Genomic DNA, 25,403 nt, shown 5'->3' on the forward strand with positions numbered 1-25,403 from the left:
TTTAAATTATATTTAATTTAGGGGGGTGTTAGTGTTAGGGTTAGACTTAGCTTTAGGGGTTAATACATTTATTAGAGTAGCGGTGCGGTTCGGTTGGCAGATTAGGGGTTAATTATTGTAGAAAGGTGGAGGCGACGTTGTGGGGGGCAGATTAGGGGTTAATAAATATAATATAGGGGTCGGCGGTGTTAGGGGCAGCAGATTAGGGGTACATAGGTATAACGTAGGTTGCGGCGGTGTACTGAGTGGCAGATTAGGGGTTAATAATAATATGCAGGGTCAGCGATAGCGGGGGCGGCAGATTAGGGGTTAATAAATATAATATAGGGGTCGGCGGTGTTAGGGGAAGCAGATTAGGGGTATATAGGTATAACGTAGGTTGCGGCGGTGTACGGAGCGGCAGATTAGGGGTTAAAAATAATATGCAGGGGTCAGCGATAGCGGGGTCTGCAGATTAGGGGTTAATAAGTGTAAGGCTAGGGGTGTTTAGACTCGGGGTTCATGTTAGGGTGTTAGGTGCAGACTTAGGAAGTGTTTCCCCATAGGAAACAATGGGGCTGCATTAGGAGCTTAACGCTGCTTTTTTGCAGGTGTTAGGTTTTTTTTTCAGCTCAAACAGCCCCATTGTTTCCTATGGGGGAATCGTGCACAAGCACGTTTTTGAAGCTGGCCACATCCGTTAGCACCGCTGGTATCGAGAGTTGCAGTGGTGGTAAATATGCTCTACGCTACCTTTTTTGGAGCCTAACGCAGCCCTTCTGTGAACTCTAAATACCAGCTGTATTTAAAAGGTGCGGGGAAAAAAAAGAATGCGTAGCTAACGCACCCCTTTGGCCGCAGAACTCTAAATCTAGCCGTTTGTAAGGTGTGCTAAAAAAACAAATTTTGTATTTGTATTTAAAATTACCAGGGAGACTGACCATCTCCCATTGGTTTAAGCACCCCACCCAAGTTCAGGTGTGCTCATAATAGTGTTATAGAGTTGTGAATAAAAAGCCAGGGAGTCTCATTCTATTATGAAGAGTAAAAGCAGGAATGTTTCAGCCCTCTGTGGCAAAAGGACTTTAGAGTAGGACCAGTCGAATTGGGGCACCTTGAAAGTGCTGACTGGCTAAGCAGAATATGGCCATATTGTGTGATTATATATATATATATATATATATATATATATATATATATATACAGTGGGGCAAAAAAGTATTTAGTCAGCCACCAATTGTGCAAGTTCTCCCACTTAAGAAGATGAGAGAGGCCTGTAATTTTCATCATAGGTATACCTCAACTATGAGAGACAAAATGTGGAAACAAATCCAGACAATCACATTGTCTGATTTGGAAAGAATTTATTTGCATATTATGGTGAAAAATAAGTATTTGGTCACCTACAAACAAGCAAGATTTCTGGCTCTCACAGACCTGTATCTTCTTCTTTAAGAGGTTCCTCTGTCCTCCACTCATTACCTGTATTAATGGCACCTGTTTGAACTTGTTATCAGTATAAAAGACACCTGTCCACAACCTCAAACAGTCACACTCCAAACTCCACTATGGTGAAGACCAAAGAGCTTTTAGAAGGACACCAGAAACAAAATTGTAGACCTGCACCAGGCTGGGAAGACTGAATCAGCAATAGGCAAGCAGCTTGGTGTGAAGAAATCAACTGTGGGAGCAATAATTAGAAAATGGAAGACATACAACACCACTGATAATCTCCCTTGATCTGGGGCTCCACGCAAGATCTCACCCCATGGGGTCAAAATGATCACAAGAACGGTGAGCAAACATCCCAGAACCACACAGGGGGACCTAGTGAATGACCTGCAGAAAGCTGAGACCAACTTAACAAAGGCTACCATCAGTAGCACACTACGCCGCCAGGGACTCAGATCCTGCAGTGCCAGGTGTGTGTCCCTGCTTAAGCCAGTACATGTCCGGGCCCATCTGAAGTATGCTAGAGAGTATTTGGATGATCCAGAAGCGGATTGGGAGAATGTGATATGGTCAGATGAAACCAAAGTAGAACTGTTTGGTAGAAACACAACTCATCGTGTTTGGAGGAGAGAGAATGCTGAGTTGCAACCAAAGAACATCATACCTACTGTGAAGCATGGGGGTGGCAACATCATGCTTTGGGGCTGTTTCTCTGCAAAGGGAACAGGATGACTGATCCGTGTATCGTGAGATTTTGAGTGCAAACCTCCTTCCATCAGCAAGGGCATTGAAGATGAAACGTGGCTGGGTTTTTTAGCATGACAATGATCCCAAACACACCGCCCGGGCAACGAAGGAGTGGCTTCGTATGAAGCATTTCAAGGTCCTGGAGTGGCCTAGCCAGTCTCCAGATCTTAACCCCATAGAAAACCTTTGGAGGGAGTTGAAAGTCTGTGTTGCCCAGCGACAGCCCCAAAACATCACTGCTCTAGAGGAGATCTGCATGCAGGAATGGGCCAACAAACCAGCAACAGTGTGTGACAACCTTGTGAAGACTTACAGAAAATGTTTGACCTCTGTCATTGCCAACAAAGGATATATAACAAAGTATTGAGATGAACTTTTGATATTGACCAAATACTTATTTTCCACCATAATTTGCAGATAAATTCTTTCCAAATCAGACAATGTGATTGTCTGGATTTGTTTCCACATTTTGTCTCTCATAGTTGAGGTATACCTATGATGAAAATTACAGGCCTCTCTCATCTTCTTAAGTGGGAGAACTTGCACAATTGGTGGCTAACTAAATACTTTTTTGCCCCACTATATATACATATATATATATATATATATATATATATATATATATATATATATACAGAGAAGTACACTCACAAGAACGAACAACCAGCTCAATAACATTCTGCAAGATTACGAGTCTTGCATTAGCCTTAAAAAGCAGCGTTGAGGGGTAGCAACGCTGCTTTTTAACGCCCGCTGGTATTACGAGTCTGGCAGGTACAGGTGTACCGCTCACTTTTTTTCCGCGATTTTCGCATAACGCAAATCCCCTTACGTCAATTGCGTATCCTATCTTTTTAATGGGGTTTTCCTAACGCCGGTATTACGATTGCTGGAAAAAGTGAGGGGTAGACCCTCTCCTGTCCAGACTCCTACCGCATTTAAAAGTCAGTAGTTAAGAGTTTTATGGGCTAAAGCTGTAACATAAAACTCTTAACTAAAGTGCTAAAAATACACTAACACCCATAAACTACCTATTAACCCCTAAACCGAGGCCCCCCCCCCCCCATCGCAAACACTTAACTAAAATGTTTAACCCCTAATCTGCCGACCGGACATCGCCACCACTTTAATAAATATATTAACCCCTAAACCGCCGCACTCCCACCTCGCAAACACTAGTTAAATTTTATAAACCCCTAATCTAATCTGCCGGCCCTAACATCGCCGCCATCTACCTATATTTATTAACCCCTAATCTGCCGCCCCCAACGTCGCCGCTACTATATTAAATGTATTAACCCCTAAATCTAAATCTAACCCTAACACCCCCCTAACTTAAAGGGACATAATACTCATATGCTAAATCACTTGAAACTGATGCAGTATAACTGTAAAAAGCTGACAGGAAAATATCACCTGAGCAAAGGAAGATATTTTACCTCACAATTTCCTCAGCTCAGCAGAGTAAATTCTGTGTAAAAAGTTATACTTCACCTGCTCCCAGCTGCAGGTAAAATAAAAAAAAAATGAAGAAATGAACAGCAGCCAATCAGCATCAGCAGTGCTGAGGTCATGAACTCTTACTGTGATCTCATGAGATTTCACTTAACTCTCATGAGATTTCATAGTAAGCTTCCTTTACCTGATTGGTGAAATAATATGAGAGTTCACGATGCTCATCCCTTCAGATGTCCCAGGACAGACACACTAAAATGCTGCTTAGAAATCCTTTACAATGGGAGGTGGCTACTGAGGAACTTTTGAGGTAAAATATCTTTATTTTTTACATAGAGATGTTCAGGTGATATTTTCTAGTCAGCTTTTTACAGCTATGCTGCATCACTTTCAAGTGTTTAAACATTTGAGTATTATGGCCCTTTAAATATAATTTACATACATCTAAATAAATTTACTATAATTAATTAAGGCCTAGATTTAGAGTTCTGCAGCCAAAGGGGTGCGTTAGCTACGCGTGCTTTTTTTCCCCCGCACCTTTTAAATACCGCTGGTATTTAGAGTTCACAGAATGGCTGCATTAGGCTCCAAAAAAGGGAGCGTAGAGCATATTTACCGCCACTGCAACTCTAAATTCCAGCGGTGCTTACGGACGCGGCCAGCTTCAAAAACGTGCTCGTGCACGATTCCCCCATAGAAAACAATGGGGCCATTTGAGCTGAAAAAAACCTAACACCTGCAAAAAAGCAGCGTTCAGCTCCTAACGCAGCCCCATTGTTTTCAGGTACAATAGCTATTAAATAGTTAATATCTATTTATTAAAAATAGTTTTTATTGAGGTAAATCACATGGCATACAGCTTATGTATTACAACAAAGTGAACAACAGTATAACACAGTACATAAACTTCATAGCATGAGGCGTGTTACCGCCTCAGTTAGTACACGTACCTCGTTTTTACAGAGGCCGTCAATTAGGGTCTTGTTAAACAGTATGGAGCCTAGTGGCTCTCTTTAGTGAATATAAAACTGGGACGGCTTTTGAATTATCATATAGGATTGTTAGGACGATGCAGTAGGGGAATATTGCAGGCACAGTGAAGATGTACATGTATAGGAGTTCAGTTTATTGCACCACGTATCATGTGGGGGTCAAGAGAGGCTATAGTGCTCGTGCACGATTCCCCCATAGAAAACAATGGGGCCATTTGAGCTGAAAAAAACCTAACACCTGCAAAAAAGCAGCGTTCAGCTCCTAACGCAGCCCCATTGTTTTCTATGGGGAAACACTTCCTAAGTCTGCACCTAACACTCTAACATGTACCCCAAGTCTAAAAACCCCTAACCTTACACTTATTAACCCCAATTCTGCCGCCCCCGCTATCGCTGACACCTGCATATTTTTTTAACCCCTAATCTGCCGCTCCGTACACCGCCGCTACCTACATTATACCTATGTACCCCTAATCTGCTGCCCCTAACACCGCCGACCCCTATATTATATTTATTAACCCCTAATCTGCCACCCCTGCTATCGCTGACCCCTGCATATTATTATTAACCCCTAATCTGCCGCTCAGTACACCGCCGCAACCTACATTATACCTATGTACCCCTAATCTGCTGCCCCTAACACTGCCGACCCCTATATTATATTTATTAACCCCTAATCTGCCCCCCACAACGTCGCCTCCACCTACCTACAATAATTAACCCCTAATCTGCCGACCGAACCGCACCGCTACTATAATAAATGCATTAACCCCTAATCCGCCTCACTCCCGCCTCAATAACCCTATAATAAATAGTATTAACCCCTAATCTGCCCTCCCTAACATCGCTGACACCTAACTTCAAACATTAACCCCTAATCTGCCGACCAGAGCTCACCGCTATTCTAATAAATTTTTTAACCCCTAAAGCTAAGTCTAACCCTAACCCTAACACCCCCCTAAGTTAAATATAATTTTTATCTAACAAAATAAATTAACTCTTATTAAATAAATTAATCCTATTTAAAGCTAAATACTTACCTGTAAAATAAACCCTAATATAGCTACAATATAAATTATAATCATATTGTAGCTATTTTAGGATTAATATTTATTTTACAGGCAACTTTGTATTTATTTTAACCAGTTACAATAGCTATTAAATAGTTAATAACTATTTATTAAAAATAGTTTTTATTGAGGTAAATCACATGGCATACAGCTTATGTATTACAACAAAGTGAACAACAGTATAACACAGTACATAAACTTCATAGCATGAGGCGTGTTACCGCCTCAGTTAGTACACGTACCTCGTTTTTACAGAGGCCGTCAATTAGGGTCTTGTTAAACAGTATGGAGCCTAGTGGCTCTCTTTAGTGAATATAAAACTGGGACGGCTTTTGAATTATCATATAGGATTGTTAGGACGATGCAGTAGGGGAATATTGCAGGCACAGTGAAGATGTACATGTATAGGAGTTCAGTTTATTGCACCACGTATCATGTGGGGGTCAAGAGAGGCTATAGTAATGCCGTCACTAGCTCCCTTGAATGTCCCGTGTCTGGCTTCCTCGTATAGCAGAATGTGGGGGGATGGCTGCAAGGGTATGGTGGTAGTGTCAGATGTCAGATAGTCTAGTTATGCACATTATGGGACATAAGAGTGTCCCATGGTTCCCAAATAAGGCAGAAGTCAGTCAGTGTCTTGCGTTCTCCGTATACATAGTTTTCCATACTTCTAATGTAATTCATACAGTCTACTACTCCCTGCCATCTGGGGGGTTGACTTTTCTTCCAGTTTCTGGCTACAAGTAGTTTGGTGGAGATGAGGATGTATATTAGTAGGTTTCGTTTGGCTCTAGGGAGCAGGTCCACTCCCAAATGTAGAATCGCCAAGGCCGGGCTGACTGTTTCCACCAGTTCAAGGTCCTTACATAGGGCTTCCACCCTTTTCCAGAGACCTGACAATTTTGGGCATGACCACCAAATGTGGGTCGGGGTGCCCCGCTCTCCACACTCTCGCCAGCACATGGGAGAGTGATCAGGGTAGAGCCTCTGCAGTTTAGTAGGTACTAAATGCCATCTTGTAATTATCTTAAAATAAAGCTCATACAGGGTGACACAATGGGTGGCCTTTTTAGTGATACAAATTGCTTCCTCCCAAGCCTCCAGTGGGTAGTTAAGTTGTAAATCTCTCTCCCAGGCCTCCATATGGATCGTTTTGGAAGGAACAGGGTCTCCCAGTAGGCACTGATAATGCACCGAAAGAGGTTTGTGGAATTGAAGATTGGCCTTCCAGCGTAATTCCCATGGGGTAGGGTCCCTCAACTCATCCTCTAGGAAGCCCCAGGAACGCATTAGCGCTTGAAGGCGTAGAAGTGTAAAATGGAACCTCAGGGTTACAGAGGGTAGGGCCAACATGGCCGCATGGGTTTTCAGCTTCTTATTATCATAGAAGTCTGTCAGAGAGATCACTTCCGTGGTAGACCATGAGTTGGCAGGGATATCAGGCAAACCCATAAGGAGGCCTCTGATAGAATGTGCGGGTGAGGGGTGTGGGGCTATAAATCTGTTGTGTCTCAATTTCAGCCAGGTCTCCTGGCACCCCTTAACTATGTTATTAGAAATGCAAATTTTTGTCCGCCAATGTGGAGGGAGCAACAGAAGGTCCTCCAGTTCCATCAGTGCCGGCAAGGATGCCCGTTGTAGCTCCTTCCATCTGGTCTCAGGGAGGTCATTACCCCACGCTGAGGCGTGGGTGACCATTGCTGCCTCATGGTATTTCCTCACGTTAGGGAGGCCTGCACCTCCTCTCTCTATGGGAGCTTGCAGTATGTGAGCTGCGACTCGTGGTCTCTTGTCACGCCAAGTGTAGGTATTAAAGAGAGTCTGGAACTTCCAGATCAAAGATACCGGAATTGGGATGGGAATACATCGGAACGCGTATGTGAGTCTAGGCAAGACCATCATTTTGAGGGCCGCTATTCTGCCAAACCATGAGATCTCGCCATACCTATTGGTATTCAATTCGAGTGTGATCTCTCTCAGTAATTTCTCATAGTTTTCTCTGATGGTGATCTGCTTGGAATGAGATAGAAATACTCCTAGGTGTTTAATGCCCTTTCTGGACCAGTTGAAAGGGTAAAGGAGCCGAATGCTGCGTTCCTCTTCAAAAGGGAGGTTGAGGGCATACACCTCAGTTTTACTAACATTTATTTTATAATATGAGAGTTCGCCAAATTTCTGCAATAGGCGGAACAGCGGAGGAAGAGAATCTAGAGGTTCCGTGAGGAAGACCGTAAGGTCATCCACGAATAGAGCTAGTTTCTGAATGGTGTCATGGAGTTGGAGTCCCTGTATTTCGGGGCACTTCCTGATGGCTGCGCCCAGCGGCTCGTTTGCCAACACGAACAGTAGGGGGGACAGGGGGCACCCCTGTCTTGTCCCGTTCGTTATCCGTATCGTGGGGGAACAGAAACCCAAGCCCCTCACCACAGCTGTGGGAGATGAATAAAGTGCCATGGTAGCTTTGATATAAGCATCAGGGATCCCAAATGCCATCAGGGTCTGAGTTAAATAGTCCCATCTCACTCTGTCAAACGCCTTTTCAGCGTCGAGTGACAGAGTGAGCATGGGTAGGCCCAGATCCGCCACCTCTGAATATATGTTCAAGAGACGGCGCGTATTATCAGAGCCCTGTCTATTAAGGACAAAACCCACTTGGTCTAAGTGTATTAGTGTCTGGAGGTGTGTGCTCAGTCTGTTGGCGAGGATCTTGGCGTAGATCTTGGCGTCAACATTTATGAGGGAGATGGTCCTATAGCTAGAGCACAGCGATGGGTCCTTGCCCTCTTTGTGGATCGTAGTGATGTTAGCTTCCAGAAATTCCGGAAGGAACTCACCACATTGGGCCACTCTATTGAAGAGACGAAGCAAGAATGGAGAAAGTGAGGGACTAAGGGTCTGATAGAAGGCGACAGTAAAGCCATCTGGTCCCGGGGCTTTGTGGGGTGCCAAATCAGCTATGGCCATGCTGACCTCCCTCAGTGTAAACTGCTTTGCTAGAGCAGTCTTGGCATCATCTGTCAGCATAGGTAGGTCCAGTCCCTCCAGGAACTGACGGATGTCATCCGGAGTGGCTTTATTTGTCAGCTCAGCTGACGCGATGTTATAGAGGGAGGAGTAATATTCCGCAAAGGCTACTCCTATTGCTTTGGGGGAGTGGACTGGTCCCTTCTGAGTTGTGATAGAGGCTATCCTGCTCTGCTGCGTGCGCTTTCTGAGTTTATTGGCTAACAGCCTGTCTGCCCTATTGCCTTTGTAATAGTATAGCTGTTTAAGTCTATGTAGACTGTCCTGCACACGCAGGGTTTCTCTTCTGGCAATTTCATCTCTAATGCAGCCTATCTGTTGGGCTAATAGGGATTTGGGGCATGATTTGTTAGTAGTCTCTAGAGCATAAAGCTCTCCATAGAGCTTGGCTAGGGATTGGTATCCTGTCTTACGACGGTGAGCTAACGTCTTAATGAAGTATCCTCTCAAGAATGCCTTAAGGGCTGCCCAGACCATATTTAGGCCAATGGAGCCTGTGTCATTGTGTGTCAGAAAGTCAGTTAATTCCCTGAGAAGTGAGGGCACCTCTCTCTCAGTCAATAGTTGGTCGGGGAGTTTCCAAGGGGGTCTGCTAGTCAAGGTCTGTAATTCAGAGAAGTCTAAATAGACCATGTCGTGGTCTGACCATGTGCATGGTTGGATTGTCGGATTTGTCATCTTATCTAAGGACCAGGAGTCACATAGGACAAAGTCGATCCTCGAAAATGAATTGTGTGCTTTGGAATAGTGTGTGAAATCTGTAATAGTAGGGGCTAGACACCTCCATGCATCGTATAGACAATGCTGGAACATGAGTTTTCTGAAGGCATTAGAGGTTGACGAGATATTTCTATCTGAGTGAGTGGTGAGGGGGGATCTCTTATCTCTATGTGGGTCCCATACCATGTTGAGGTCCCCGCCAATGATTAGGTGGCCTCTCTAAAGTTGGTCTATCCTGGCTAGGAACTGCCTTACAAAGGGGATCTGCTTTGTATTCGGTGCGTATACTGAGGCTAAGGTGTATTGGATGCCATTGAGTTTACAGATTAGTATGAGGAATCTACCTTCTGTGTCTTTCTCAATGTGTTCTAGTGTGAAGGTTAAATCTCTACTGAGCAGAATTGCTACTCCTCGTGTCTTCCCTGTGTTATTAGAGGCGATTTCGCAGATAGGGTAATGTCGCGTGCCCTTAATGGCATTAGTTTCTCCTGACCAATGTGTCTCCTGGAGGAACAGAATGTGGATCTTGTGTGTACGGATATAATTTAGCAAGAGTTTCCTCTTCGTAGGGGAATTGAGTCCCTGTGCATTGAGAGTAGCTATTCTGATTGGTGCCATTATTAGGGTCAGTTAAGGACAAAGGGAAGGGTACGATCTTAATGGAGGGTAAAGGGAATATAGGGGCTGCTATCGAGGAGCCAGGAACGGCAGTCTGTCAAGCTGTGGTGTCTGCTATAGTCAAGAAGTCGGGTGTCCTAAATATTACTCTTATGGAAGAGTAATGAGAGGGTGAAGAAAAAAAGTGTCAAAGAATCACTTTCGCAATGAGTGTCTCTCCTGATGTCTATCAGGGGGGCACAACTATTTTTGTGGGGCGGAGATGCGCAGAGGTCAGCCATTGTCTCCGCCAAACCCAATAACAATATTGTTTTTATAATACAACATAAATATAACGTAACATACTTACATTGATATGTAACATGTTAAACAGTAATAAACAAGAACATATAATCAAACTATCAAACCAGAGGGGGAATGTGCTCTGTCATCTGACCAAGTGACTCCTTAATAGGAGGTATTAGATATCTGTCAATTAGGACTGTAAAAGTATCTGGCTTATAGTGTAGGTCCTAGTCAAAGAGGGAATACGGTTTTCTGGTTGAGCGGACAGCCTTATAGAGATGAGAAAGTGATAGGTAACTAAGTCTGTGTTAGTGAGCTGCTTCTGTGTAAGGTCGGGGGTTACGGTTCTGATTTACTTATACACTCTGGCCTTACTTTCCTCTAGTGGTCATATTATAACTAGTGTCACCTATAGTCGGGCGCAACTATATTGTCATTTAGGAGCAAGTCGGGTGTGGGTTCGCAGGGTATAAGGGTCAGGAGGAAAGCCAGAAGATGTAGTATGGAGTCAGCTGGTCAGATCTCTCACGGTGTATCCTGCAGTTAAGTAGTCAGAGCAAACATTTCAGAGTAATATAAGGAACATACTTAGAGAAAAAACATAACTAGGGTGAGACATTACAGTTTACCTTCCATTCAATCAGCAATAAACATAAGGGTAATCATGCCTGATTATACTAGGTACTATCAATGCATATATTGTGCATATTGAGTGTTCTATGATTAGAGCGTTAACAGGGAGATCAATTACAACTTGTATTTAGAACATAGCACCCAGTGAGGTTATCAATTCAACTACAAAATTATGGGAGTATGAAAGTAAATAGTTCAAGTTAGTATGAAATCTGGATGTCTCACCCATCTTCATCTGTGGCCTTAGGTTCCTTTTGAAAAGTGTGCGTGGGAGAAACCCACAAGAGTCTCTGGATCAATGCAAAACTGTATTAATAGGGCTGTAAGCGGATTCCCTATGTAACTTCAGCTAAGGATAAATCCCTTGAGTCCAGGGATCTTTTGGAAGTGGGTGCCGGCTGTTGTGGCAGCGGTCTCCAGGTTGGTGCAGAGGCCCTAAGTCCGCTGTTCCCAGCAGGGTCAGGATCACGGTCCCCCGAGTCCCGTGGGAGCAGTTCCCATTTCAGCAAAAGTTCTCTGGCCTGTTGTGGCGTCGTGGCGAGGAATTGCTGGCTGTCTTTGGTGATGAACAGTCGTACTGGGTAACCCCATCGGTATTTAAGGCCTTTGTCCCTGAGGATCTTGGTATACGGATGATAGTGCCTACGAAGTTGGAGCGTGTGTGGGGAGAGGTCAGGGTAAATCTGCAGATCAGCATATTTATCTGGTAGTGACTTTTCTCTTGCAAGAACTCGGATGATCTTTTCTCGGAATGTGTAGTAGTGAAGCTTGGCTATAACATCACGAGGCTTCCCCTCATCTGCAGATCTAGGTCTGACCGCTCTATGTGCTCTGTCAATGAGGGTTTCATTGCCCAGGTCAGCGCCCAGTGCAGCTTTGAACAGGTCTTGTAGGTAAGCATCTAGATCCTGTGGTTGAACAGTCTCTGGGATCCCTTTGATTCGAATGTTATTGCGGCACGACCTGTCTTCCAGGTCCGCCAACTTTAGTTCTAGGTCTGTTATTTGACCAGCCAAGCATTGGGAGTAACTCAGGAGATTTGTATGATCCACAGCAAGGTCTTCCTGCCTGCGCTCCAACGCATCTGTTCGCTCCCCAATGCTGCCTATGTCTTTTTTAAGGTCAGAATGGGATTTGTCGAATTTCCTTGACAGGGAATCATGGTGGGATGCTAGCAGTGTTGTGATAGAGTCCATCAAGTTGTTAGGGGCACCTTCTATTGATGGCAATCTGGAAACTCTTTTTGTTAAGGTTTTGCCAGGTTGGGTGTCTGACAGGCTCCCAGTATCAGAACCATCATCCTCAGATCTTGTATGAGTCATTCTGGCCGGGTGCTGGAAATGGTCAACGACCGTTCTTTTAGGGGTGGTGTGTGGTTTTTGCTTTCTTTTATGGAGTTGAGACATTATGGGCCTGGGCTCCTAAATGTGATCCTAAGCTGCTTTACTTTCTTTGTTCTTGCTTTAGTGGGAATCCGCTTACTTCTAGTATGTTGGTTAGGTGCTCATGGGTTGGCGGGGTCGTGGGCTGTTGCTAAGGGGCTTACATGTTAATGTGTCTTAGAGCCTCTTAGTAAAAAGGGGAATGCTGCAAGTGGATAGCAGGGTCTCAGCTGTTATGGTAACATAGGAAGGTCCGCAGACTTGCTTCTGAGTGTCAAATCTCTCACCCAGGGAGTTGCCCCTGCAGGGCGATATGGGGCAAGGTATTTGGGTTATGACCCGCAGGCAAAAGGGCCGGCGGGAAAAGGGGGGAGAGAGATTAAAATTCCATATATACAACAGTAACAGCGAACCCTCAGATATTTGTGGGCTCAAAAGACACAGGGCAGTAACACATCCGCTTAGGGTCCACAATGTGCCAAGCAAGGTATCTCAGTAGGTCTGGCGGGTAAGTGAGAGCGACTGCACACCTAATTATGGGCCAGAGTTAGTCGAGTGATGTTACTGTGTGCAGAGGATCTATCAAGTCTCACTTTCAGGTGCGGTATGCAGATAATTGCCTTATTATTTCTCTAGTCAGCTTGGTTTCAATCATAGGATTGTATTAGGGTCAAATAGAGTGCTCAGCACTTTGCTGCCGGCCTGACAGGGAGGCGATAGGGTATACAGGTTTTGCATATATATTTAAGCAGCAGTCTATATAGTGGTTGCCTGTGGGGTTTTGATATCAGACGGTCAGCAGTTAGTATGTGGCAAGCGGGATAATGGGGTTCCCAGGAAAGGGTTAATCAGGGTATGTGTTAAGGTCTCTTACCCGCTGCAGCTAATCTGTGCAATTCTCTCAGTAGGCCTTCTGTGAGCTCGAGGGATAGGCCTCAATATGGCGGAGATTCGCGCTCAAAAATAGATGCGTGGCGCACTTAAGGCTGGGGGTCTCTCTTCTGTTTTCCCCTCAGATCCACAGTAATTTCAAGCCCCCTAGTCTTTTTAAGCTAGCGATCTTGAGGGGGGATCTATGGCCCAAATGAGTACTCTTACCCCAGGCGGTCTCTCAATGTCCACTACCTGAGCCCAGGATGAAGTGCTGTATGGTCCGGAGCGGAGCCCCGACCCTCCGGACCACCGATGTAGGCTGGATGTGCGGTAACAGGTATGTCTTTGCAAGTGTCGGCAGTCACTGGGCTAGTCACTTTCTCCCGGTTGTGTGTGCCGTCTCCGGCAATTGCCCAACAGCCGCAGGTACAGTTCTCGCTCCGGTGCCGCGTCCGCGGCTGTTGTGATGCAGGTCACCCTGCTGTGATTGAAGTCCGGATTTATTAGGCGGTATATGGTTGTAATCAGTAAGCCTTTCGGGTCTCAGGCTCCTGAGGTGCTGGTCTTCTATAGAGGTCTTACTGTTAGGCGGTTGGTAGCGTTCCGCAATGCGAGGATAAAGGTAGTAAGTACCGGTTAGATTTCTGTCTCAGTTAAGTCCAGGGTACTTCTATTAGTATAAGGCAACACTTTTTCCCTTTTTCTAGAGTATTTTAGCTGTTAATAGCAACGTTTTTCACGGTAGCCAGAGAGAGCTCTCTAGATGTGCTGCCACTCTGTGCTGCGGTTAACTCCGCCCCCCAGTTAATAACTATTTAATAGTTACCTAGTTAAAAATAATTACAAAATTACCTGTAAAATAAATCCTAACCTAAGTTACAATTAAACCTAACACTACACTATCAATAAATTAATTAAATAAAACACCTACAATTATCTACAATTAAACCTAACACTACACTATCAATAAATTAATTAAATACAATACCTACAAATAAATACAATTAAATAAACTAACTAAGTTACAAAAAATAATTTTTTTTTACAAACATTAGAAAAATATTACAACTAATTACACCTACTCTAAGCCCCCTAATAAAATAACAAAGACCCCCAAAATAAAAAATGCCCTACCCTATTCTAAATTAAAAAAGTTCAAAGCTCTTTTACCTTACCAGCCCTGAAAAGGGCCATTTACGGGTCATGCCCCAAATAATTCAGCTCTTTTGCCTGTAAAAAAAAACATACAATACCCCCCCCCAACATTACAACCCACCACCCACATACCCCTAATCTAACCCAAACCCCCCTTAAATAAACCTAACACTAAGCCCCTGAAGATCTTCCTACCTTATCTTCACCATGCCAGGTTCACCGATCGCTCCAGGCTCCGAAATCTTCATCCAAGCCCAAGCGGGGGCTGGCGATCCATAATCCGGTGGCTGAAGAGATCCAGAAGAGGCTCCAAAGTCTTCATCCTATCCGGGAAGAAGAGGAGATCTGGACCGGCAACCATCTTGATCCAAGCGGAATCTTCTATCTTCATCCGATGACGAACGGCTCCATCTTGAAGACCTTCAGTGCGGATCCATCTTCTTCCGACGTCCAACTGAAGAATGAAGGTTCCTTTAAGGGACGTCATCCAAGATGGCGTCCCTCGAATTCCGATTGGCTGATAGGATTATATCAGCCAATCGGAATTTAGGTAGGAAAAATCTGATTGGCTGATGGAATTAGCCAATCAGAATCAAGTTCAATCCGATTGGCTGATCCAATCAGCCAATCAGATTGAGCTCACATTCTATTGGCTGTTCTGATCAGCCAATAGAATGCAAGCTCAATCTGATTGGCTGATTGGATCAGCCAATCGGATTGAACTTGATTCTGATTGGCTGATTCCATTAGCCAATCAGAATTTTCCTACCTTAATTCCGATTGGCTGATAGAATCCTATCAGCCAATCGGAATTCGAGGGACGCCATCTTGGATGACGTCCCTTAAAGGAACCTTCATTCTTCAGTTGGACGTCAGAAGAAGAAGATTGATCCGCGCTGGAGGTCTTCAAGATGGAGCCATTCGTCATCGGATGAAGATAGAAGATGCCGCTTGGATCAAGATGGTTGCCGGTCTGGATCTCCTCTTCTTCCCGGATAGGATGAAGACTTTGGAGCCTCTTCTGGACCTCTTCAGCCACCGCTTGATAGAAGATTTCAGCCGCATTATGGATCGCCAGCCCCCGCTTGGGCTTGGATGAAGATTTCGGAGCCTGGAGCGATCGGTGAACCTGGCATGGTAAAGATAAGGTAGGAATATCTTCAGGGGCTTAGTGTTAGGTTTACTTAAGGGGGGTTTGGGTTAGATAAGGGGTATGTGGGTGGTGGGTTGTAATGTTGGGGGGGGTAGTGTATGGTTTTTTTTACAGGCAAAAGAGCTGAATTATTTGGGGCATGCCCTGCAAATGGCCCTTTTCAGGGCTGGTAAGGTAAAAGAGCTTTGAACTTTTTTAATTTAGAATAGGGTAGGGCATTTTTTTATTTTGGGGGTCTTTGTTATTTTATTAGGGGGCTTAGAGTAGGTGTAATTAGTTTAAAATTGTTGTAATATTTTTCTAATGTTTGTAAATATTTTTTTATTTTTTGTACTTTAGTTAGTTTATTTAATTGTATTTATTTGTAGGTATTGTATTTAATTAATTTATTGATAGTGTAGTGTTAGGTTTAATTGTAGATAATTGTAGGTATTTTATTTAATTAATTTATTGATAGTGTAGTGTTAGGTTTAATTGTAACTTAGGTTAGGATTTATTTTACAGGTAATTTTGTAATTATTTTAACTAGGTAACTATTAAATAGTTATTAACTATTTAATAGCTATTGTACCTGGTTAAAATAAATACAAAGTTGCCTGTAAAATAAATATTAATCCTAAAATAGCTACAATATGATTATAATTTATATTGTAGCTATATTAGGGTTTATTTTACAGGTAAGTATTTAGTTTTAAATAGGATTAATTTATTTAATAAGAGTTAATTTATTTCGTTAGATAAAAATTATATTTAACTTAGGGGGGTGTTAGGGTTAGGGTTAGACTTAGCTTTAGGGGTTAAAAAATTTATTAGAATAGCGGTGAGCTCCGGTCGGCAGATTAGGGGTTAATGTTTGAAGTTAGGTGTCGGCGATGTTAGGGAGGGCAGATTAGGGGTTAATACTATTCATTATAGGGTTATTGAGGCGGGAGTGAGGCGGATTAGGGGTTAATACATTTATTATAGTAGCGGTGCGGTTCGGTCGGCAGATTAGGGGTTAATAAGTGTAGGTAGGTGGCGGCGACGTTGGGGGCGGCAGATTAGGGGTTAATAAATATTATGTAGGTGTCGGCGGTATTAGGGGCAGCAGATTAGGGGTACATAGGGATAATGTAGGTGGCGGCGGTGTACGGAGCGGCAGATTAGGGGTTAAAAAAATTTAATAGAGTGGCGGCGGTGTGGGTGGGCCTCGGTTTAGGGGTACATAGGTAGTCTATGGGTGTTAGTGTACTTTAGAGCACAGTAGTTAAGAGTTTTATAAACCCTCGTTAGCCCAGAAAGCTCTTAACTACTGACTTTTTTCTGCGGCTGGAGTTTTGTCGTTAGATTTCTAACGCTCACTTCAGCCAAGACTCTAAATACCGGCGTTAGAAAGATCCCATTGAAAAGATAGGATACGCAAATGGCGTAGGGGGATCTGCGGTATGGAAAAGTCACGGCTGAAAAGTGAGCGTTAGACCCTTTCCTGACTGACTCCAAATACCAGCGGGTGGTAAAAACCAGCGTTAGGAGCCTCTAACGCTGGTTTTCACGGCTACCGCCCAACTCTAAATCTAGCCGTTTATTATTCCTATTTAAAACTAAATACTTACCTGTAAAATAAACCCTAAGCTAGCTACAATATAACTAATAGTTACATTGTAGCCATCTTAGGGTTTATTTTTATTTTACAGGCAACTTTGTATTTATTTTAACTAGGTAGAATAGTTATTAAATAGTTATTAACTATTTAATAACTACCTAGCTAAAATAAGTACAAATTTACCTGTAAAATAAATCCTAACCTAAATTACAATTACACCTAACACTACACTATCATTAAATTAATTACATAAACTAACTACAATTAACTACAATTAAATAAAATAAACTAAAGTACAAAAAAAACAAACACCAAATTACAGAAAATAAAAAAATAATTACAATTTTTTAAGCTAATTACACCTACTCTAATCCCCCTAATAAAATAAAAAAGCCCCCCAAAATAATAAAATTCCCTACCCTATACTAAATTACAAATAGCCCTTAAAAGGGCCTTTTGCGGGGCATTGCCCCAAAGTAATCAGCTCTTTTACCTGTGAAAAAAAAATACAATACAATACCCCCCAACAACATTAAAACCCACCACCCACACACCCAACCATACTCTAAAACCCACCCAATCCCCCCTTAAAAAAAACTAACACTACCCCCTGAAGATCACCCTACCTTGAGCCGTCTTCACCCAGCCGGGCACAAGTGGACCTCCAGATGGGCAGAAGTCTTCATCCGATCCGGCCAGAAGAGGACATTCAGACCGGCAGAAGTCTTCATCCAAGCGGCATCTTCTATCTTCTTCCATCCGGAGCGGAGCGAGTCCATCTTGAAGACATCCGACGCAGAGCATCCTCTTCCATCCGACGGCGACTGAAGAATGAAGGTTCCTTTAAGTGACGTCATCCAAGATGGTGTCTCTTCAATTCCGATTGGCTGATAGAATCCTATCAGCCAATTGGAATTAAGGTATGAAAAATCCTATTGGCTGATGCAATCAGCCAATAGAATTGAGCTTGCATTGTATTGGCTGATTGTAACAGCCAATAGAATGCGAGCTCAATCATATTGGCTGATTGGGTTTTAGAGTAAGGTTGGGTGTGTGGGTGGTGGGTTTTAATATTGTTGGGGGGTATTGTATTTTTTTTTACAGGTAAAAGAGCTGATTACTTTGTAATTTAGTGTTTTTTTTTTTTTGTACTTTAGTTTATTTAATTTAATTGTAGTTAATTGTAGTTAGTTTATGTAATTAATTTAATGATAGTGTAGTGTTAGGTGTAATTGTAATTTAGGTTAGGATTTATTTTACAGGTAAATGTGTACTTATTTTAACTAGGTAGCTATTAAATAGTTAATAACTATTTAATAACTATTGTACCTAGTTAAAATAAATACAAAGTTGCCTGTAAAATAAATATAAATAATAAAATGGCTACAATGTAACTATTAGTTATATTGTAGTTAGCTTAGGGTTTATTTTACAGGTAAGTATTTAGTTTTAAATAGGAATAATTTAGTTAATTATAGTAAATTTATTTAGATGTATTTAAATTATTTTTAGTTAGGGGGGTGTTAGGATTAGACTTAGGTTTAGGGGTTAATAAATTTATTACAGTGGCAGCGACATTGGTGGCGGCAGATTAGGGGTTAATAAATTTAATATAGTTGCTGCAACGTTGGGGGGTGGAAGATTAGGGGTTAATAAATAAAATGTAGGGTTCGGCGATGTTGGGGGCATCAGATTAGGGGTTCATAAGTATAATGTAGGTGGCGGCGGTGTCCGGAGCGGCAGATTAGGGGTTAATAATATAATGTAGGTGGCAACGATGTCGGGGGCGGCAGATTAGGAGTTAATTAGTGTAACATTAGGGGTGTTTATACTCGGGGTTCATGTTAGGGTGTTAGGTGTAGACATAACTTTTATTTCCCCATAGAAAACAATGGGGCTGCGTTAGGAGCTGAACGCTGCTTTTTTGCAGGTGTTAGGTTTTTTTTCAGCCAGCTCAGCCCCATTGTTTCCTATGGGGAAATCGTGCACGAGCACGTTCAGCCAGCTCACCGCTGACTTAAGAAACGCTGGTATTGAAGTGAGATGTGGAGCAAAATTTTGCTCAACGCTCACTTTTCTGAGGCTAACGCCGGCTTGCAGAAAACTCGTAATACCAGCGTTGTCTTAAGTGAGCGGTGAGAAAAAAAGGCTCGTTAGCACCGCACACCATTACCGACAAAAACTCGTAATCTAGGCGATTGTTAGCCTGTTCTATTGCGATTTACCCCCTGGGTGCAGCTTTTTTTTAGCCCAGTAATGCTTTTCACTGAGTAGAACTTTCCTATAGTATATCAGTCTGATACTGCCTATCACTCTCAAGCCAGCGCCAAAATACCAGGCAATTCCTATCTGAACAAGCAACACAGAAACCCAGACGATCATTTTGGCCTTCATTGGGCCTCGTCAGTGAGGTGTAGCCAAATTCCTCTAAGCACACTGAGCGAGGAGTCCACATCTTGTTGCCCCTTTTTCCTTTAGGGAGACTTAAAACACACAGAGAGAAGCACACTCAATGGAATGAACAACCAGCTCAGTAACATTGTTAGCCTGTTCTATGGTGATTTACCACCTGGGTGCAGCTTCTTTTTAGCCCAGTAATGCTTTTCACTGAGTAGAACTTTCCTGTAGTATATTAGTCTGATCCCACCTATTACGGTCAGTCCTGCGCCGAAATACAAGGCAATTAATGTCTGAACAAGGAACACTGCAACCCCAGATGATCATTTCGTCCTTCATTGGGCCTTATCACTGAGGTGTAGCTCTCTTTCTCTAAGCAAACTGAGCAAGGAGTCCAAATCTGGATTCCCCTTTTTCCCTTAGGGAGACTTACTATAAACAGAGAGAAGCGCACTCACAGGAAATAACAACTATCTCAATAACATTGTCAGCCTGTTCTATGGTGATTTTCAACCTGGGTGCAGCTTCTTTTTAGCCCAGTAATGCTTTTCACAGCATATACAGTATTGTAGTCTTGGAGGTTTGTTTTTGGTGCTTATTTAGTGCCAAAGGTTATGTGTCCAAATTCCTAAGATGTTGCTTTCTTGGGTGTCTCACTGTCACCTTAGTGAGAAGTTTTCAAAATAGCTGGAAAAGTGCTTCAATTTGGAGGTTCAAAACACACATATATGGAGGAAGAGAATAATATATATATATAATGTGTTGTAACATTTTAAACTTTGATTGCTTAACTTATAAATCAATGCTCACCTTGTTATACCTCATAGTTATGAGGTATATCATTCGCTTCAGGGGACTTTATGATATTGTCTATATAGAAATAAATATATATCTCATGAACAGGCGGACAGAAATCGCCACAATTCCACCCGAGAGTTGGAGAGTGTATTGCTCTCCGCATTCAGTGAGGTCTTGCGGACCTGATCCGGACTGTCGGATCAGGTCCGCAAGACCTTTAATAAATAGGCCTCTATGCCTTTGAGGAGTTAAGAGTTAAACAAATAATATGTTATTGAAAGAGCTCTTGTGATGGTTCTTAAGGGCCTCAAAAACTAGGAGCCAAGAAAAAACTAGGAGCCATGGGCCGAAAGTAGCCATTGACCACCATCCCTAGTCTAGGCCATTATCTGGCATAGGAAAATAGGACTGGTTTGCTGATATGCTGATTGAGTCATTTCTTCCAGTTAGTAAGACATACCCATTTTTAGCTTTATTGGGACACTTTAAAGCATAAAATGGAAAAAAAAACTATCTGGGCCATTTATGTGCTAAAAAGGTATTAAGCATTAATAATTTACAAGTAATACACACCACAACTCTGAGTTTTATTTGTAAAAAGCTAAAAAGCAAGCGTCAACCCACTGCCTACTTCATATACCCAGCTACTATAAATTGTAATTCATGAAGGAACACATTTAATTTTACATTTATTTCAGAGGATGAGAATCACAGATTGCTTTATATGGGAATGAAAAACTCACGCATTCCGAGAGTAATCTTAAAGGGACAGCTACTACATATTTTGTTGTTTAAAAAGATAGATAATCCCTTTATTACCCATTCCCCAGTTTTTCATAACCAACACAGTTATATTCAAATACTTTTTACCTCTGTAATTACCTTGTATATACGCCTTTGCAGACTGCCACCATATTTCAGTTTATTTGACAGACTTGTATATTAGTCAATCAGTGCTGACTCATAAATAACTCCAATTGAGTGACCACAATGTTATCTTTATGGCACACATGAACTAGCGCTGTCAAGCTGTGAAAAACTGTCAAAATGCACTGTGAGACGAGGCGACTTTCAAGGGCTTAGAAATTAGCATATCTAGGTTTAGATTTCAACAAAAAATACCAACAGCTAGATTACGAGTTTTGCGTTATAATGAAAAAGCAGCGTTATCAGGTTATAACGCTGCTTTTTCACTACCGCTGGTATTACGAGTCTTGCAGGTTTAGGGGCACCGCACACTTTTTTGGCCTTACCGCAAATCAACTTACGCAAATTGCGTAAAGTCTTTTTTCAATGGGACTTTCATATCGCTGATATAAAAAGCTTTTCCTTAGAGGCCAAAAAGTAAGCGGTACACCCTATCCCGTCAAGATTCGTAACGCATTCTTAAGTCAGTAGTTATGAGTTTTACACTACAAAGCTGTAGCATAAAACTCATAACTGAAGTGCTAACACTAAAAGTACACTAACACCCATAAACTACCTATTAACCCCTAAACCGAGGCCCTCCTGCATTGCAAACACTATAATAAAATTATTAATCCCTAATCTGCTGCTCCGGACATCGCCGCCACTATAATAAACATATTAACCCCTAAACCGCCGTACTCCTGCATCGCAAACATTAGTTAAATAGTATTAACCCCTAATATGCCATCCCCAACATCCCCGCCACCTACCTACATTTATTAACCCCTAATCTGCCGCCCCTAACATCGCCGCCACTATACTAAAGTTATTAACCCCTAACCCTAAGTCTAACCCTAACACCCCCTAACTTAAATATAATTAAATTAAATCTAAATAAAACCTACTATTAATAACTAAATAATTCCTATTTAAAACTAAATGCTTACCTGTAAAATAAACCCTAAGCTAGCTACAATATAACTAATAGTTACATTGTAGCTAGCTTAGGGTTTATTTTTATTTTACAGGCAAGTTTGTATTTATTTTAACTAGGTACAATAGTTACTAAATAGTTATTAACTATTTAATAACTACCTAGCTAAAATGAATACAAATTTACCTGTAAAATAAAACCTAACCTGCCTTCAACTAACAACTAACCTTACCCTACAATTAAATACATTACCTAAATTAAATACAATTAAATAAATTCAATACAATTAGCTAAATTACAAAAAAAAAACACTAAATTACAGAAAATAAAAAACAAATTACAAGATATTTAAACTAATTACACCCAATCTAATAGCCCTATCAAAATAAAAAAAGCCCACCCAAAATAAAAAAAAACCCTAGCCTAAGCTAAACTACCAATAGCCCTTAAAAGGGCCTTTTGCGGGACATTGCCCCAAAGAAATCAACTCTTTTACCTGTCAAAAAAAATACAAGCAACCACCCCAACAGTAAAACCCACCGACCACCCACACAACCAACCCCCCAAATAAAAGCCTAACTAAAAAAAGCGGGGTTTATGTTAGGGTGTTAGGTGTAAACATAAAATGTGTTTCCCCATAGGAATCAATGGGGCTGCATTACTGAGCTAAACGCTGCTTTTTTGCAGGTGTTAGACTTTTTCTCAGCCGGTTCTCCCCATTGATGTCTATGGGGAAATTGTGCACGAGCATGTACAACCAGCTCACCGCTGACTTAAGCAGCGCTGGTATTGGAGTGCGGTATGGAGCTCAATTTTGCTCTACGCTCACTTCTTGCCTGTTAACGCCGGGTTTATGAAAACTTGAAATACCAGTGCTGTAGGAAAGTGAGCGGTGACAATAATGTGCAAGTTAGCAATGCACCCCTCTTACCGCAAAACTTCTAATCTAGCCGCAAAAGAATAAAACAAATGATTATAAAAGTAAATTGGAAAGTTGTTTAAAAATGCATGCCTTATCTGAATCATGAAAGTTTAATTTTGACTTTACTGTCCTTTAAGGTAAGGGCGAATTTAAGCCTAGCTTGAATATTTTTAATGGTTGTTGGGAAAATAATGGCTAAATCTGTGGGATTGAATGTGTTAGCTTTCATAAGTAAAAGATTAATCCTATAAATAATGGGGACAAATAATTTTAAAATTTAAAACTCACTCTTCCATAAAGAGAATGTCTGTGCTGATTTTCCCCCTATCCTCATGCTTGAAGTTTCTAAGTAATGATGTGACACTATCCACAGTAATATAACCACACACCACAATGTGCCTGTAGAATAAGGAAATACAATTATTCATGCAAAAGTTAAAGGGGTTTTACACACTTTAGTGCACAGAAACTTTTAGTCATCTCAGAATTTTGCATAAAATCTAACCTTCAATGTACATTTAGCAGTAACACACACAGACACACACATACACACATACACACACAAACACACATACATACACACACACACGTACAGACACATACACACACACATACATGCACACACACACATACACACATATACACATACATACACACACACACATACATACACATACACATACACACACACACACACAGACACATACAAACACACATACACACACATATACACACACATACACACATTCACATACACACACACAGACACACGTGCACACACACACAGACACAGACACATATACACACTGATTTTCCCCCTATCCTCATGCTTGATATTTCTAAGTAATGAGGTGACACTATCCACAGTAATATAACCACACACCACAATGTGCCTGTAGAATAAGGAAATACAATTATTCATGCAAAAGTTAAAGGGGATTTACACACTTTTGTGCACAGAAACTTTTACTCATCTCAGAATTTTACATAAAGTCTTACCTTCAATGTACATTTATCAGTAACACACACACACACACAGACACACACATACATACACACACACACACATACATACACACATACACACACATACACACACACAGACACACACGTACACACACAGACACATACACACACACATACACACAGACACATACACACACACACACACACATACACATACACACACACAGACACATACACACACACACACATACACACACACACACATACACACAGACACAGACACATACACACGCACACATACACACACAGACACATACACACACACATATACACACACACAGACACATACACGCATAGAACCACAGACACATACACACACACAAACACATATGTAAAGAGAAGAAACACGCAGCGCATCCAGATCCAAGGTACACTTTTAATAACACACACCAAATAAAATGCACTTACAAGAAGTGAGATAAATAAATGCCCATCTGTAAAACACTCCAGCAGTCTGTAAATGGCAAGACTTTACAAACCGGTTGGGATCCCCCACGGAAGCCGCCTGCAGCTTGATGCGGATGCCCTTTAAACTGTTGTTAAATAGTGTAAAAATTGAGTTCAGCGCTGAAAGCACAGGCTCAAATATACAATACTTGGTATATGTATGAATATAAATGTCAAATAAGATACTGTGTATGTGAATAAAAATATATAATATAGTACTATTATAGTAATTAACTGCGAGAGACTAAGGGATATGAAAAAAAGGTATACCGTATGGCAAAATCAAGGTGAAATGCAAATACAAATAGAGGTATTGGGCGGAATACAAATGAATGAAAACAATTTAATAAAATGCATATAATACATATGTAAAAAACATAAAATACAATTTGAGAAGGGACGTCTCCCTTATGACATAAATCGGCTACTTTATAGCCTAATATAAAATGTGCGCTAGTAAAATGAAAACAATGTAGCCAAAACCTGTGGCTAAAAAAGAAAAGAGAACGTGGTACCTTAAAAATGGTCGTTTAAGTTCCAATACAGTCCTTACAAGCAGGAGAAAACAATAATAGTGTGCTCTTGGCGGACCGGTCTAGCCGTATGTGTGCAGTTGGCGTTACCGGACGTAGGAAGAAGGCGGTTCTTAAAGGGAGTCTCACGTAACCCCTCTGACATCACTATTGCAAGCTTGGCGTCCGGAGCGATCTTTCTTTTGAAGCAAAGATACTTTATGTTGTTGAAGATCCTATTAGGATACAATGTGGCAAATATATGATGTATGATCTTGATACGTATCCCCTATTTCCTAGCCAGAAAAGGAAGTCCTGGGGGAAATAAGTTGAAGGCT

General features: G+C 41.7%; 1 protein-coding gene across 1 annotated transcript in view; it reads right to left on the minus strand.

The window, feature by feature from the left end:
* The window catches only part of LOC128664556 (calcium-activated potassium channel subunit alpha-1-like), a 198,004-nt gene that overhangs the window by 75,156 nt on the left and 97,445 nt on the right, over positions 1-25,403 (minus strand). The window contains exon 9 of the mRNA XM_053719374.1: positions 23,369-23,479. Within this exon, the coding sequence (XP_053575349.1) occupies positions 23,369-23,479 (111 nt within the window). The remainder of the gene's footprint in view (positions 1-23,368; positions 23,480-25,403) is intronic.

This window comes from Bombina bombina, chromosome 6, assembly GCF_027579735.1.
Source record: "Bombina bombina isolate aBomBom1 chromosome 6, aBomBom1.pri, whole genome shotgun sequence".
NCBI classification, from domain to species: domain Eukaryota; kingdom Metazoa; phylum Chordata; class Amphibia; order Anura; family Bombinatoridae; genus Bombina; species Bombina bombina.